Here is a 16993-nt window from a genome sequence, read left to right on the forward strand (position 1 = left end):
TCATACAAAGATTTTTCTACATCTCTTTCTTCTCATTCTTTTCTACCCTAAGGAATGTAAATATTGCCATAGCTAAAGATTCCTCTGGAATTTAAAGTGCTCACCATTGGCATTTCTCACTCTTAAAATCTTTAACTCAGAATTTTTGTCTTCTCACACTGTTGCAGTTGGACAAAGGGGCAATGCTATTGATAATCATCAAAATAATTTGGTCCAGAACAGTTGCCTTTGTAATGGTACAGAGAGGAACTTTTGTTTGGGAGAGGAACTTTTAGTTCAGCTGCTGTTGCAGAAGGATGCTTTGCTTTCTGTGGTGTTACCAAAGCAACTCTGACTCCCTGTTTTGTCACAAGCTTTGTGGAAGAGGGACTGGAACCTGAGTTTCTGAAGTGGTAGGGCAGTGCTTAGACCATCAGACCAATGTCTACCATTATGCTTGTGGATTTTCTAAAAGGATTCCTCTTTGAAGGGTTCCATGTTCAGTTTGATGGTTCTGCCTGAAGCACTGGTGCTTCAGACCATTTTATATGGAGTCTGACTTGCTCGGTCTCCTTGTTCCCACATGCAGGCTCCCAAAGTGTGTTTAACAGCCAGCTCTCAGGCATCTTTACAGAGCTGGGCTGTGTGCCTGAGCAAGCAGTGAAACAGTCTTATGTGAAGCTCCTCACCCCCCTCTGCTGCAGCTTGTCGTCTTAGTTGCTCTAAATGGATTCCTCTTTACTCGTTCATGAGCAGAGACAATTCTCTGGGCTCTGAATTCTGCTGGCTAAACGGTGCCTAGTCTGAATCTCCAGTTTGTGATCTGTGTACCTTCTGGAACAATGCTTAGATTTAGAAGATGATTGCTTTAGCTGTCAAGGTGGATGTTTTTGCATGATTTGCTCTCCTGTGGTCACACTGCTTAAGGTTCTCTTGCTTTTCAATCGAAGGCATCAAGTAAGCTCTGCACTCTATTTAGAGTCATTTTACATCCTGCTTTGCTGTGTGTGGCTCCCTACTGCCCCGCTGTGACCACAAAGCTGCTGCTGTCTGAAAGTGCTTGAGCTGCATGGCATTGTGGTAGGTCCTGGTAATTCTCAGGAGTAGATTGTGGTCTTATTGAAGTGCTCCAAAAATAAAAAAGTAATTGTGTGCTGATCCCTTAATGCAGAACAGCTTGGTGTGGATCCCTGCATTCAGTGTGAGCTGCTGTTGATGTTTTCAGCCTGCATTAGAGGCTTTAGCTGGAAGTATTTCTACACATAACAGACTTCAAGGGTGGATTCAGTTGCCTAAAGGCAGACACTTAGGGTCCAGTCTGCTTTCCAGCTCCTGCAGGTCCAGTGTCATGTCTGTCAGCCTTTGGGTACGTTCATGGGCACCACCATGTGTCCCTGAGGTAATCAAACCTTTCCCAAGCACTTCATATCATCTTACTTCCAGCTCAGTGCACATACTGTTTTGTATTTCTTCAAAAGCAACTGCTTAGGAGAAAATCAAGGTTTTATTCTGATTACAGGGGACCTTTTCTAAGAAGTATTTCAGTTTTAGAGAAGCTCTCCTGCATCCCCCATTCTGTTCAAGCTGTATTGCACCCAAGTGACACCTGTACATAAGAACAGTGGAGTCGTTTTTATAGCCTTTTATTAGTGTGTAAGCACATCCATGGTGCATATAAAACTGTAACAGTTGACTTAATTTGAACAAATGATATTTTTCAGTAAGTGATTAAAAAGGCACTTCCACCTTGTGAATTGTGCATCAGGGGTGTAGTAACCAGGAGAAAACCCTATATTAATTGAATACTCAAAATGAAAGTTTAAGAAAAGATTAACTGACCAATGCCTTTTTTTTCCCTGCAACAGTCTTAACAAATCCTGTGTAGGCTAGTTCACTGGAATTTAAATCATTTGAGCTACTAGTGCTCACTTTCTGGAGGATTCTCAAAGTGAATTACTCTGTTAAAAAAACCCCACCTTTTCAAATACACTTCCCAGTAAAATAAGTTTTGGAGTACTTTTAACATCAGTCTATACGTTGGAGACAAGGCAGTTGTGCTTTTATCTGTCAGAGGAGTGGGTGTATGTGACCTTGACACTAAGAGTAGACTTATACAGTGCTAAATATCATCTTCCCTCCCCCTGCTGCAGTGCAATTTTTTAAGCGTGTTTATTCACTGGCTTTTGTTCCATTGAAATCTCCGTCTCTGGCATCCATTTCGTCATCCGCTCCATCTGTTGCATTCTCAATTACTCTTCTGCCTCCGGATCTACGGGGTGGGGCAAAAGATGCCGGCTCATTTCCCCTCCTGCAGTTAGAGGGGGAAAAAAAAATTAAAAAATCAGGGGTTAGGTCAGGTGTTAGGTCATTTGGAGTCCTTACAAGTAAGCACAGACTTTTGTAACAGGACCTGTGGGGCTGATGGTTCTAAATGCAGAAGAGCCAAGATCTGTGGGCCTCTAATACAACTTTCTGTTCTGTAGCATGTAAGAGTAATTTATGAACAGGTTGAGACTCCCAGTTCCTTGGAACTGGAATGGGATTCCTGTTCTTGTGCTTGTGTTCTTGTTCTCATCTACCCCAAATCACCCCTACTCTTCGCGTCATTTCACTGTCTTCCCCTGTTGGGACTGCAACTGATTGTGCTTGGAAAGAATGGAAAAAGGTGCTCCACAACAGCAGGGCAGTGTCCCTCCTGTCCCACTGGAAGAGAGGGAGAGAGAGCAGACTTGTACTGCATTTCTGCCCTGCAGTCTGGGTAAGCCCCCCAGTTGCTGAGAGCCCTGACCCTGGGATTGGAGCAGTGCTGTGGGTGTCCACAGGCATTTTTGAGCCCACAGTTCTTCTCTGCAAAGACTGCACTGGTCAGAGCACCGCAGGTGCTTTGACAGGTATGACATCCTAGGTTGTGAGTAACTCCAGTGTCTTTTCCAGTGGAGAGAGGAAACCATCACTGCTTTGGAAGTGTGTTTGTAACCCAAACAAGGTGCTGATGCTTAGCAGTGCACGTGTCTCACAGAAAATGCTGTTTCCCACCTTACCCCCTTTTTCCTCTCCCGTCTCCCTCCCATCCCCATATGTTTCATAGCCACATCCCAAGGCAGGGACACTTTGGTCCTCAAGGTTAATTTTTTGAGGAGGTGTGAGCAAGTGAGACAGAGGATGGATTTGCCTCTTCTTGGCCTCCATTGCTACTGTGCTACAAAGCTTCAGTTTTGTGACATGGCCTCTCACTTGCCCCTCATTAAGCAAAGCTTTGTAAAGGCTTGAGACCACAGACATAAGCAATAAAAGAAATTCATGATCACTGAATGCTGTGCCAGAATTACTAATTTGGTGTTAAATATATCTGAGACTACACTTTTGGGTACAGCAATCATGCATAAATATTTAAAGGCTTGTCTTGTCCTTGCAAAAGACTAAGCAAGTGTCCTGCCTGAAGCAGATATTTAAGTCTAAAGCTCAATCTTCCATATGAGGAAAGTGGGTAGGATCATTGGCTGGACTAACTCATTTCAGGGGCATGCATCTGTGTTTCCAAGATGGAAATATGACATGTAGTCTATTTTCCACAATTCTGTCCTTAAACTTCAGTGTAAGGAGCACAATTAGCTGGATAATAAAGCTTCCTTTAAGGTCTGCTGTTGGTTAACCATAGTTGTTCTGGTGCTGATGGCATGTATTGAACACAAGGGTATATTACTTTTACCCTGGTGTGTGCTTGGCAGAGTCTTAACAGCAGTGTCTACTATTTTATGGCAGCAAATATTTGTTTTTATTGTTTAGCAGGAAGGTTCTAATTAGGTCAGTAAATGCATTAATTCTTTTTAATAAAGGAAGAGCTCTTTCCCCCTTGGACTTGTGCTATCTGGACTCAGTTACTTAGGAGTCATTTGTAAGATAACTCTCTTTGTGCTGCAGTAATTCACTGCAGTGCTATAAGAGAACATGGGTCTGGGGACAACAACAACAAGAGTCCAGCCAAATTGTGCACTACAGTTTTGGCTACAAAGTGAACTCCTTATCACACACTAACTACTTATTAACAAACTGGTGCAGTATGCATAAACTTACCAGTTATTTAAACTGATATTGGCCCTCTGGATAAACACTTTTTGTTTATATCTGTTCCTCTTAAACAGGTTTATGTGTTTGATAATATTCATGTGGTCATTTGCATTAGTACCTTTAGAATAATGCACAGAGCTGAGAAAAGCCTTAAGCATCAGTGTTTGCTTAGCACCTCTGTATTTAATCTGCCTTTGAACAAGTGCTTCTGGAATAGTGCTTGAATAACTGACTGGAAATATCAGGCTAACTAAAAGGCACATGCAAGGACAAGACATCATCTTTAAATATTTGTGTATTCACAGCAGAATCCAGCAAATGTAAAATAGAAAATATACAAATATTACAAGGCAATAGCTCTTTAATTTTTGCAGCAGCAGGTATTCCTATCTCCAGAGAGTGTGATACAGTGCTGTGCTAGGTTACAGTGTCAGCTTTAATTTTAGTGTCTGTGCTCCATGTTTTAATAACAGTAGACAAACAATGTAATGTCTGGAAAACAGCTCTAAAAGCCTGAGTAATAGCTCTTTGTAAGCAATACAGGCACAGAGTGCTATGTAACGAAAGGCAAGACTTTCTCTTCTGTCTGTGATTGTGTGGTGTGTGACAAATCACATGCAAGTAAGGTCTTCCCAAATCTCAGGTGAATTAGATGGACTCTTACCTTAGAGTCAGCATTACAGTATGCATAAAAAATACTGTGAAATTCTAGTGACATGCTGTGACACTTCATATTCATTAGTCCTTTTAATCAATTTTACTAATCAATGGTGTATTTTATTTGAAAAAATTTAATCTTGGCGGCAGCACACAAAGATGATGTGCAAAAAACAAAACCAAAACCAAAAACATTTTCATGCAGAAAAAGTCAGAGTCCTTCATTAGGTACTCTGTTGGTAGAGCTTGTGAGAATGCAACATTGGTAAGTCTACGTCAGTACATAACCTACTTGTAAGAAAGATATATCACTGATGAACAGCTGATGGCAGCTAGATTATTGTAATATTTGTCTCTTTTGATAAAACAGATTAATGCCAAGATATCCAAGCCTTCACAGTTTGCAGAAACCTCACATAATTTTAACCAGGGCCAAAGAAAATGGAAATTTGTGCAATACAAGCTAGCTGCAAAGTTGAAGGCATGGTACCTGCTTAGTCATGCGAAGGTTCCTGTGTCCCTCTGAAACAGAGATAGAGAGTCCCGGGCAGTTATACTAAGCACATGGTCATGATCAGAGGTAGGTAATTACTTTTAAATAATTAAACAAAGTACATTACAGCCAATTACATTACATTTAGATAAAACAAAAATAAGCCTTATGGTGTTCTATGTAAAAAGGGCTGGACACAGCCCCTGCTTCGTAAGGCAGCCAGGAGCATGTACTACCCAAGGTGGTGCTAATGGAACCACATCCATAACTTCACTTGGAAGGGAATCCCCATCTGGAGCATGTTACTGGTAAACACACTGGCAAACTACTTCGAGAACACAACTAGATAGGTGCTTTTTATTTCATCTGACATTGTTGGGCTTAGGTAGAAGGCAAAATTTTATGGTAAAATGATGCAGATAGATTAATTTCTTTATAACTCAAGTCAGCCTCTTTATTTCTGTGAGCTGGTGTTTTCAAACCCAGTGAGTGCAGGAGAGTTTGGGTTTGTAGCTGACTAATCACAACTTTATCTTTTTCCCAGTCAGTTTTAACAAGAAAAAACAAAGGGACATTTTGATCTTTTCCTTGGTATGAGGACACTGAATCCCTTTATGGGGAAGTCCAAAGAGACTTTGGAATAAGAATAATTTAGTATGTTTTGTCTTTTGACAGCTGTGATGTTGTCTAACTGTTGATGGGTATTGTGTGTGAGTTGTGCATGTGTGAAAGTGTGAAAAGCACAAGCATTTCTACCCTTTTGTGACTGCTTCTGTACAAAGAGATGCAGCCATCATATAAAGTGTTTTCAGAAAGCAACCAAGCCTAATTCTGTTCTGATTTAAGCCAGCAGGAGTTTTGATTAGAAAAGAGTAAGGCCTGTGCCATGTTGTCACAGTTGTTCATCTCACAGCTGAAATCTGCTGCAGTGTAAGAAATGCACTTCACTTCTGACTTTGGCCTTTGGTTCTGTCTGCCAAGCTAATACAAGGAGTGAGTAACTGTGCAGCATTATCAGTGTCTGTTCTTTACCTGACAACGTTTTTTTTTCACTTCTGTAGTTTAGTTCTAAATTTCAAGGCTGTCAGTGAGTGGGAAGGGCTGCCCACTACTGGGGCTACTCTACCTGAGCTTGCTCTTCAGCGCTGTAACCTCACGGCCCAGGGCTTCGTTACTCTCAGTGGCTTCATCCAGCTCCCTCTGCAGCTTCCTGCGGTTTGCGTTGATCCGCTGAGACTCTTCCTCAGCCTCCTCCAGCTGCCTTTTCAGCTGCTTGAGTCGCGCGTTGCCCTTCTCGGCCTAAAGGGAAATTTTAGGGTGATGCTTTAATTTAAAACAGATCCAATAGCTTTACATTCCTCATTTTAATTTCATGCTTCTATTGAGAGTTTGACTGAAACACGATCCAAATCAAAGATGGAGGCTTAAAATCTTAGAATAACTTTGCTTTGTGGGAATTTATTTTCCTGGTAGATATTGTATTCAGACACTACTTGTTGCTTCTTTTGCTGCACAGTCCTATCTCTGCTTTTCTGTTTTGCAGATTGATGTGCTTTAGGTAAAGCTAAAATTTTAAAATAAAATGTGTTCAGCATTTCCATTTATACACTGATAAGGGTGTTGTGCACAATCCAGTATATCACTGTGCAGTCAGACTGTTGCTGATTGACAAAGACTAGTGCTTTGGCACTGGATGTAGCACGGGAGAAGAATTATATTGTCCCATCTTTTAGCAAAGGGCTGTACAGCTCTCCCAGCACAGAATCCAGACATACAGCCTGCTTTCCAGAGAGGCGTTTGTTTGAGGCAGAATGTGGAATCTTCCTTTCTTAGGGTAAAACCTGAAAAAATTTTTCCACTGAAAGGGTTGGAATCTTCCTTTCTTAGAGTAAAACCTGAAAATTCTTGTGCCCAAGACTAAGACACATTCTGATACCTGGTCTTTGTACTGCTCTGCCTGCTTTCTCTCGTCCTCCACCTGCAGCAGCGCGTCCTTCAGCTTCTTGTCCTTCTGGCGCAACGTCTTGGCCGCAGCCTGCTTCTCTCTGCAAGGGACAGGGCAACATGTGGTCATGTGCAAGGTCTGTAGAGTCTTCACCTGCCTCAGACTTGTTGCTCATGAAACTGGCACCATGGACCCATAAGTTAAAGGCCTTGCTTAATTTAACAGGTGAATTCTGAGAAAAACTTAAAGGCCACGTTCTTCCAAACAAAACAAATATCTGTCTTTGCTGTATGCTAGAGGTGCTCCAGGAGATCTGTGCTGAAACACATGGTGATTTCCTCAAGGAATAATCCTACAAGTGGCACAATGTGTTATGGTAATTTACCTGGCAGGGTCATGGGGCAAATACTCTAAAATGCAGGGGAGCGGATCCTTGCCTTTGATACCAGCAGAACTTTCCACCAATAAAATGATTCTTAATCAGAAACTAACAACTCCAGTTACTTGCCATGTGTTTCAGAAATGTTAAATGAGGAAGAGACTTTACCAAGCCTTAATGGCACTGAGAGCCAGATGACACAAATCCTGTTCACCTTTGTTTACTTTCTGTGTCATTAACTGGAACAATAAATGAACAGCTGTGCCCTCAGGGAGACCCATACCTGGCTTCCTGTTCCAATTGCTCTTCGAGAGAAGCAATTTTGGCCTCCAGAGCAGCAATTGTAGCTTTGAATTTGTTCTTCACAGCTCCTTCCATCTCCTGCAGCTTACTCTTTAGCTCTTTGTTCTGTCTCTCCAGTTGCTGCCGAGCGTTTTCGTTCTTCTGTGCAGTTTGGCGCTCTGTTGCCAGCTCATTGTTCAGCTGCTCTGCCTGCAAGGTGAGAAGGGGTGCTGTCAGAAGTCTTGCATGCTTTCAGAGAAATGACAGGTGGCAATTTGAGGTGGCAATTCACTGGATATTCAGAAGAACAAATAGCTTTTGCTGGGATATGAACAGAAAGTGCCATGTGCTGAAACAAGCCTTACCTGCTGCACTGCTTTCCTCATGCGATCACCCATTGCATCTATGTTGCTCTGCTCCTCTTCCAGCTCTTCCTCCAGTTGGGCAATTCTTGCTTCCAGGCGCCTTTTCTCATCCTGAAGGCTCGCCCTGCAGTTTAAGTTTAAAGAGTGTGTAGTTATGGCTCTGTTCTTTTATGAATTGCCAGTAATTCATAAAGAAAACTAGATATTTCAGTGAAACCAGTCAGATGTGTGCCTGTTTTGTTGTCAAGACCAGATGGCTGTTGGGAAATGAACATAACTTCTCTTGGCAGCCACGTGACGTTCAGTAGCATGTTTACAGCCTTGTGCATAATTCAGTGTATCCCTACCTTCCAGAGGAAGCGCTTCGAAGTTCCTCTGCCATCTCTTCTTTCTCCAGATCTGCTTGTTTGCGAGCTCTCTCTGCAGCAGCCAGGTCCTGGGAGAAAAGGAAAAGGCAGCACAGTAAAGAAATGAGCAAGTAGATGTTCAGTTACAGCATGACACAAAGGACTGTAAACTTTCTAAAACTGGTATAAGATGGTTGTCTTGTTAACAATAAATTCTTGTCATGTCATAAATCCTAGGGAAGTGCAAAGAAATACCCTTTATCCAGCCGGTCAGCTGGTTTCTATTTTATTGGTTTTAGGCACAAGATTGCCATTTAATACATGTAGGAATAATAGCACTAACAAGACTTCAGGAATTTATAGCTATTGAAAACAACTTGTGTTGGATCTGTGCCTTTCTCCAAGGTGATTTTTTTCAGCTTAAACTGACTGTGCTCAGATGTAGATCCAACAACTTCAGTGGAGTGCATGGAGCACATGGAACTTGTTACAAGTGCTGCTTACAGCTTTCAGTCCCTGATAGCTGTTAGGTTATTTCACTGCAGTTCTGTTTTGCTACTGGAGGTCATGTGTAGTCTCCTTCATACTCCTTTAAGTTTCCCACTTTACCTCCTGAAGCTGCAAGAGTTCTGCTTCCAGGCTCTTTGCTTTCTTTTCATTTTCTCTGGCTGTAGCAAATATTTCTTCTCTGGCAGCCCGTGCATCATCCAGCTCTCTTTGGTAGTCCTTCATCTGAGCCTTGTTGAAAAGAATAACAGATTTATCACTATTTCAATAGGCAGAAATTTGGATGGAACAGAACACATACACATTTACACTGTCATAATGCTGCTTAAATGGTATTTTCTTGAAAGATCAGCTAGCACATGTTGGAAAGGTCTGAAATGATGTGGCAAGAAGGGCAATGTGTCCACTTGCACACTGCATCTTTTATAATGCCTATTGTCCGTATTTCCTCGGAATGTTTGGGTACATGTGCAGTCTTCATCTCTCTGATACATCCATTTTCGTTGTTTAGCTGTCAGTGTATGACAGAACAGTTGATATGGAGACTTATGGTGTAAACAGGAACATGCTAATTCAGAGACAACATGATTCCTGAACAGTCTTCTATGCTCTTTAATCAACTGTTAGAACCAGGATTGAAGCTCTATAATACATTTTGTCTTGTAACCCTTTCTCTACATGGGAATCTTTGTTTTCCTTCATGTAGGTGAATAGCAGATGAGTGTTGGATAGAGAATTTTGGAAGCTCTCTGCAATGATGAAATTTAAGATTCTAATTATTTGCCCTGTGGAATTTTCCATTGTCATTCAAACTGACTGTCAAAATACAGATATTTGAATATGGGAGTCTAGTTAAAATTCCACCTCTAACCAACCATCTGTAGTAGGCATCAAGTTCACAGATGTCACCTAACTTTTGTATTGGGGCTGTTCAAAACACAGCAGTGGGAAAAACCGTATTTGTGGGCTTAGATACCTGTAGTTTACGAAGTTGTTTGATGGCTTCTTCCCGGCCTTTGTTAGCAGAGTCAGCTTGGCTTTCCAGGTCTTTAACATCCATCTCCAGCTTCTTTTTGGCGGCAGCTGCCAGGGCACGTTGCTTCCGCTCATCTTCCAGTTCCGTTTCGTATTCATGGAGCTGATCATTAAAGGAAATAGGGTCAGTTCAGGAAAGTCCTTGAGCCCTTTTAAAAACTCTGTGTATGTCTGAATAGTATATACAGACCCCATATCTCTGTTAACTGATTTCCCTGGCAGTTAAGATAGATTTCCATTTTGTCCCAAAATTACAGATTTTTGAAAGAAGTCAGCAGTTTGGGTTCTGTATTCACGGAGGTGTGTATATTACAAGATGATGACTACAGCAGTTGTCCTTGCTGTCACAACACTTCTTTACAAGTTCTATCCTGTCTGTTTTCATCTCCAATGCTTTTGTATCCATTCAGTGTACCTTTGGAAGGCAGATATATTGGAAGATGTCTTTTTTCACTTGCACTGAGAACATAGGGAAGGTGGTTCTGACTATGTCAGAAAAACCAAATGATATGATTTATACTATATTGGTTGTAGAGTTTAATTGCTAAATCTGTTGGCAATTATGCACCTGCTACAGAAACAGAAAAAAAACTCCTGCCTTTTTCAGTATAATTACCAAGCACAAGGCAATATGTTTTCTTCTCATTATAGTAAGGTTTTAATAATGGCATGTGGCTGGGGACTTGATTAGATATTTACAACAGCAAAAATAGGGAATGGTACCTGTCTAAGGAGTTGTCTTTTCTTCTCCTCATTCTGTTCATCTCTGGCTTGTAAATCTCTTTCAAATTGGCCTTTCAGGGCCTGCATGTTAACCTCCAGCCTGAGTTTGGCATCTTCAGCAGCCTGTAACTCATCCTCTAGCTCTTCTAATTGTGTCTTCATCTCTTCTACTTGCTGTTCAAGGGTCCGTTTAGATTTCTCCAATTCATGCACCTTTCAAGCAAAGAGAATTTAATAGACACGTTATAAGAAATAAAAATAATTCTAGTTAAATGCAGTCTACCTGCAGTATAGGCTGCATTTGGAATTATCAGCTGTGAACAATGAACAAACTAATTTGCACTGAAAATGGTAAATTAAGGTTTTTTTGTACACTTGCAATCTGTCTTAAATAACCAGAGATTCCCTTTATTCCATTTTTAATCTAGTCAAATATCATAATTTAATTTATTTAGTATTGCAAGTAATATAATCAATCATGTCCCTGTAACAAAAGAAATGATTGGAAATTTGCTGCAGTTGTATGAGTGAATGTTAGGCAGGTGGCAAATATAAGTAGTAAAATCAGATTTGCAGAGTTTACAATTTCAAAGCTATATAATAAACCAGCAAATTATTTACAATCTCTTTAATTTATTTTTTTTTTCAGTCTTAGAAATCAATAAGAATCTTCTTCATGCTTAAAATTATGTTAAAAAGAAAGATAGCTTATAGTTACTTTGCTAAGTCCCTTGAAAATTTGGACACAAAAGGAATAATCCTTGAGTTCTGTATGAAATATCTGATCTTGCTGAATGGATTTGAGTGCTACAGAGAATTTCCCACACTGAAAACAATGATCTCTTTTTTAGCTTCTATTTTAAGTTATTGTTGTGGATATTGTTCTAAGACCAAAACTTACATTCTTGCCAACATCATCTTTGGAGCTGACAAGATCTTCCATTTCAGCTTTCAGCATTTTGTTTGTTCTCTCCAGTTCTTCTTTGGCTTCCAAAGCCTCTTCAAGTGCTCGGGCCAATGATAAAGCCTTTGTTTCCTTTTCTCTTGCTTCAGCTTCTGCTCTGTCCCTTTCATCTGCATATTTTGAAGAGATGTTTTTCTCTTCTGCTAGCATCTGTGAAAAGGTAGTGCCAATACAGGAAGTCATTAGTAAAAGGGTTTTTCTATTGCAGGTGTCTTGTCAGTTGTTAATGACAGAGAAGAATCTCTGCTTTTGATAAAGGCATATAAATACAAAATTAACCAGTGTGTGTGTGATTAAAATGTAGTTTATTTTTTGTCCCTTTTCACTAAACCAGTGGACACTCTGTGAGTTCCAGAGAAGTTAGGTGATAACACAGCGAGGGAGAATCTTAAATCCATACCTGATCAAACTTCTTCTGTTTCTTCTCCAGGTTGGAGACCAGCTGACGCTGGTTGTCCAAGTCCACCACCAGATCATCCAGCTCCTGCTGGAGTCTGTTCTTGGTTTTTTCCAGTTTGTCATAAGAAGCAGCCTTTTCCTCATACTGTTGTGTGAGGCTTTCAATTTCCTTCTGAAGTTTCTTTTTGCCTTCTTCCATGAATTCTACTGTGCTGGTAAATTCCTGTATCTTCTTCTTGGAGTCAGAGAGCTGAAATTTGAATTCAGAGGACACATCTTTGTAGCAGTGACAAAACTTGGCCAGGAGACAGCTAAGACCTGGAGAGCTTATCAAATTTGACCCTTGTTGAAGCCAGTGACCCATCACCCAGCCTTCATAAAATGAGGCAGAGCACAGACCTTGTATGCACATACAGGCCTTGTGTGCAAGACTATCTTTGGAGCTACCTTGCATTTGTACCTGTCCTAGAGATCACGCTTTGAAGGAGAAGGAGGCTGCTGCCTCTACTGGGGAGCTTCACTGATGCCTTCTGGGCTAACAGCACTAGTTCCCTGAAGGTCCACATGCTGTGCCAGGATAATTCTACAGATCCTCTGGAATTACTGACAAAACTCAGTGATGGAGCTAATGATTTAGCTATGGCACTGATACCTGTATTGTCAGTGTTGAAATATGTCTCTCCAGATTTTGTTTTGCTTCTACTTCTTCATCCAACTGCTCTTGCAAGCTGTTCTTCTCATCCTCCAGCTGACGAAGCTTGGTAGACACATTCAGCTTCTGCCGTGTTTCTTCCTGAAGCAGCTCCTGCAGTCACCACATCAAGTTGGCAGTACAGTCATTAGTTTAGGTCTTTTTATAGTGAATTTTATAAACATTGTAGGTGAACTGGTTTTGGATGCAAGTTTACCTGTGTATCTTGTAGCTGAGATCCCAAGGCTGCGACATCTTTGGTCAGTTTGATATTCTTGCTTTCTGCTTCATTGAGCAAGCTGGTAACATTTTCAACCTCCACCTGTGAGACATCACAGAGAATAAACTCAGTTATTTTGCACAACTTCAAAATCTTCCTCCAAACTTCAGTTTGCTTGCTTTTGTTTGAAATCTGAACTTTGAACACGATCTGAATCTGCTCCTATGCCTCTGGGTTGCCTCAAGCACTGACAGTTTCTGGCTTAACTGCAATTCACAGTTTTACCATAATGTTTCTGGACAATATGTGGGATTTAATTCCTCTGGAAATAAATTCTACACACAGACTCTGCAGTGTCTGCATGTTGTCTTTGTGACCTGTATATTAAGGCCTAATGCCATTTTTGTCTAGTTTACCCCTTAGTATTTTATTACTATATATCAAACCTAGTCACATTCATAAAGCAATAATAGTATGTTCCTTGCAATGAACTGCAAAGGAGAATGGGGATTTTTGATGGATTTTCCTTCCCCTTCACAATTTTGACAGAAGGAGATGCATTTTGATTATATTTTCTTATTTATCCCCCAGCTTAAAATAATGAAAGCTTACTGCAGCTATGAACAGGATGTAACAATAACTTTGATTAGTGTAGCTGGACATTAAACATCTACCAAAGAACCATTTTAAATTACCTTTAGTTATTTCTAAGATTGTAGGTAAGTGAGCATTCTCCTTTCATTGTCAAAGTTCTGAGCACTTCTTGTGTGTTTTATAGCTGTCTAATCCATTTCCAGAAGCCAAATTTCCACCAATTTTCCCCCCCACCCAAAAATGAACTAACAGAATAAACTCTGTAGGATATGCATCGTGATCACTGAATCAGCAGGGACATTATAGACTGCAGTATGTACAGAGGGATGATGAGAGTGAAAGCTCTCAGTTCCATGAGATGGAATGGTTCCAGTTGATTAATTGTGTGATAACTGAGGTAGGAGTTTAAGGTAGGAACCCTACAGGTGACAAAAAAAATGAGCATTTCGGCTGCAGGGCCAGCTTTCCTCCAGATCCACCCTCACAGAACAGTATAAACTGGTCTTTTCAGTCCCAGGGTGCCACAGCAAAATGTCAAGATTCTTCCTACCTGTAATTTATGAACTTTTTCATTGAGTTCTGTCCGAACACGCTCTCCCTCAGTGTATTTGGACTGTAGCTCTTGCAGCTGTACTTCCAGCTTCTTCTTCTTGTGCTCCACATCTTGCTTGGCCTGATTCAGGCTCCTGACTTCATTAGCCAGATCAGCATTGTCTTTCTCCAGTGACTGTTTGGTCTTATCCAAGTTTGCTTTAGCCTACAAGCATGAAGTGAAGAAAGATGATTTATAAAAGGCAACCGTGTTATCCCGTAGATAGTTTTCAGCAAGATGGATTTCTCTTTACCCGTTTGAATTGTTCCAGCTGCTCTGTTAGCTCTTCCACAGCTTGAGTGTGCTTTTGCCTCATCTCCTGGACCTGAGCTTCATGAGTTCGAGTCTCCTCCTCCAGGGCTCTCTTCAGCACTGTGACCTCCTGTTCCCGCTTTGCTCTGGAAGGTAACACACATAAATGGAGCAGCAGCAGACAAGAGCGTTGCAGTCACTGGGAAAATAGCACTGCTGCACAGCCACTGGGCAGCACTGTACTGGGCTTGGTGACATTTCCTTTTGCCCCATGTGCTACATCTCCATACCTGAGCTCTTGCTGGGTGGCTGTGGTATCCAAAGTATCCTCAAGCTCTGTCTTAAGAGCCTCCAGCTCTTCACCTAGGTCTCTCTTCTGTTTTTCTGCTTTGTTTCTTGCATTTCTCTCAGACTCCAAGTCTTCCTGGAGATCAGAGATGATAGATTCCAATTCACGGATCTTCTTGAGGGCATTGTTCTTCTGACTAGTTTCATCTTCCAGCCTTTTTGAAAAGAGAGTATTCAATTTTATAAATTAAAAAACAATAATAAGAATAATTTCACTTTGAGGGAGTAAATATACAGAGATTAAAGGTTTATAGCCTCTGTGAAAGAAAGTACCAAAGAAAAAGGGGCGAGGGGACTGATACAAGAGGGATGTCACAGATGTGCTTTATTGGGACACAATGGCTGGAGATGCTGATCAGCTGATTCAGCAAATGTTTTGGTTGAATGTTTTTACTCTTAAATTTATACAGAAAATTCACTGAGATTCTGGAGTGGATCAAGGTCAGACTGTTCATTAATTTCTGCCTTTTGCCAATGAAGTATTTCATTACATTTCCTTGTTTACTTGACAGCATTGCCGTTGCCTCTGTGAAGAGGAGTTTTCATTGATGCCAGGAGATAAGATTATAATAATAATAATAGTGTAATTACGTTTTGCAAAATGAAATTTGGAAAATGGGGAAGCACACATGGAGGATGAACTGAGAAATGAGATTCATGGCTGCAGCTTCTCACAGTCTGGGAAGGGACAAGACAAGTTCCAGCCTGGGCTCAGGAGTGAATACCTGGCTAGAGCAGCCTGCAGCTCTTCCTCCTTCTTGGCTAGTTGTGCCTTCAGATCAGCAATTTGTGCCTGGAGCTCTGCAATCTGCTCATGTAGATCATTCGCCTCCCCTTCCAACTTCCTCTTAACTTTATCCAGTTCCTGTCTGCTCTTCTCTTCTTTCTTCAGCCGCACTGAAAAATGAAGGATTTTGGTCACCTAAGTGTGGTAGTGAAAGGAGGCCTTAGTCTGATCTTGAACTTAAGCAAAAATTGTTCTGTGCTCGAGTGTGGCCATACATTTAACTACAAGTCACTGTGTTTTTCAAGCAACATGCAATACCTTATTTCTAGCCATCCTAAAGATTCATTTATCTTTCTCCAAAAGAAGCATTAATTTTTTTTCTCAAATTTTCTCTCTTTTTTATGTAAAAAATAAAATGTATCAGTTGTTTGTGCACCCTGGGGTTTTGGTGATTCTCAAGTACAAAGTGGTTTTAGCATACAAAGTTTGGAAAACACCCCACAGATTTTTTAGAAGTTCTCTCCATATTCTCATTGGTTTTTTTTGTTCTGTGCCAAGGCAACAACAAAACCACCACCAACAAATAAAAACAATCCTAAGAAACTATTGCTTATGTTACCTTCAAGTTCTGAAATCATAGATTCATGTTTGTTCTTGAGCTTCGTAAGATTTTTGGCCTTTTCTTCTTCTTCTGCAAGATTTGTTGTTAGATCACTTATTCTTTCCTCAAGGAGTTTTCTTTCCTTAAGAAAAATAAAATACTTCTGTTAACAAAAGTCTCTGTCATTGGTGATCATGAATCAGCTCTCTGCCTACAAAAAATGTCCAAGAAACTGTCTTTTTATGCTGTATTTCTTGAGACTGTAGTGATACATTTCAAATTTTTGATTACAGAGGAACTGAGGAGTGGTGTCTGTGACTTCCATGTTCTCTAACCTGCTGCTATTAGGATCCTGTGCAAGGATCCTAAGTGAGTACAGGGCTCAGTTCACAGGAGCATTCCCTTTCAAAAAGTACTTGCTTACTGCCAGTTTTAATAATGAAGTTTGGTTGAAATTAGTCGAAACCCAAGGGAAGGTGTTCTCTCAACTTTCATTGTTTTCAGAGTAAGGAAATGGACCCAGAACACTCACTTTGGTTAGCTTGTTATTCTGATCTTCCATTATCAGAATATCATCTTCCATTTTCTTTATCTTGCTATCTGCTGCTACTTTTTCAAGTTGCAGTTTCTGCCTTGCTTCTTCTTCTGCTTCCAGCTGTTCCTCAAGGTCCTTTGAGGGAGAAAAAGAAATCCACAAAACATTAGTTCTGGAGAAAAAAATACCACTTAGATTAAGAAATACTTCATGTTTGTTACAGTGTGTGGAGTATGCTGTAGACTTTGTTGTTTTTATTAAGAACTAGACAATCGTAATACTTGGTGACA

General features: G+C 40.7%; 1 protein-coding gene across 3 annotated transcripts in view; it reads right to left on the reverse strand.

The window, feature by feature from the left end:
* Nucleotides 1-1606: 1606 nt before the first annotated feature.
* Nucleotides 1607-16993, reverse strand: part of MYH11 (myosin heavy chain 11) — a 47528-nt gene continuing 32141 nt past the window's right edge. For 2 of the 3 annotated variants that reach the window (XM_032703940.1, XM_032703939.1), the window contains 19 exons: nt 16701-16838; nt 16187-16310; nt 15566-15737; nt 14783-14995; nt 14494-14638; nt 14199-14405; nt 13052-13156; nt 12796-12948; nt 12145-12393; nt 11682-11894; nt 10781-10993; nt 9999-10160; nt 9125-9253; nt 8516-8604; nt 8169-8292; nt 7805-8013; nt 7134-7242; nt 6324-6496; nt 1607-2287 (listed from right to left, as the gene is read on the reverse strand). In XM_032703940.1, the coding sequence (XP_032559831.1) occupies nt 2149-2287; nt 6324-6496; nt 7134-7242; nt 7805-8013; nt 8169-8292; nt 8516-8604; nt 9125-9253; nt 9999-10160; nt 10781-10993; nt 11682-11894; nt 12145-12393; nt 12796-12948; nt 13052-13156; nt 14199-14405; nt 14494-14638; nt 14783-14995; nt 15566-15737; nt 16187-16310; nt 16701-16838 (3066 nt within the window). In that variant the 3' untranslated portion in view covers nt 1607-2148. Of the gene's footprint in view, nt 2288-5194; nt 5227-6323; nt 6497-7133; nt 7243-7804; nt 8014-8168; nt 8293-8515; nt 8605-9124; nt 9254-9998; nt 10161-10780; nt 10994-11681; nt 11895-12144; nt 12394-12795; nt 12949-13051; nt 13157-14198; nt 14406-14493; nt 14639-14782; nt 14996-15565; nt 15738-16186; nt 16311-16700; nt 16839-16993 lie in introns of all 3 variants that reach the window. The other variant, XM_032703941.1, reaches the window with a different exon arrangement.

This window comes from Chiroxiphia lanceolata, chromosome 16, assembly GCF_009829145.1.
Source record: "Chiroxiphia lanceolata isolate bChiLan1 chromosome 16, bChiLan1.pri, whole genome shotgun sequence".
In the NCBI taxonomy this organism is placed as follows: Eukaryota; Metazoa; Chordata; class Aves; order Passeriformes; family Pipridae; genus Chiroxiphia; species Chiroxiphia lanceolata.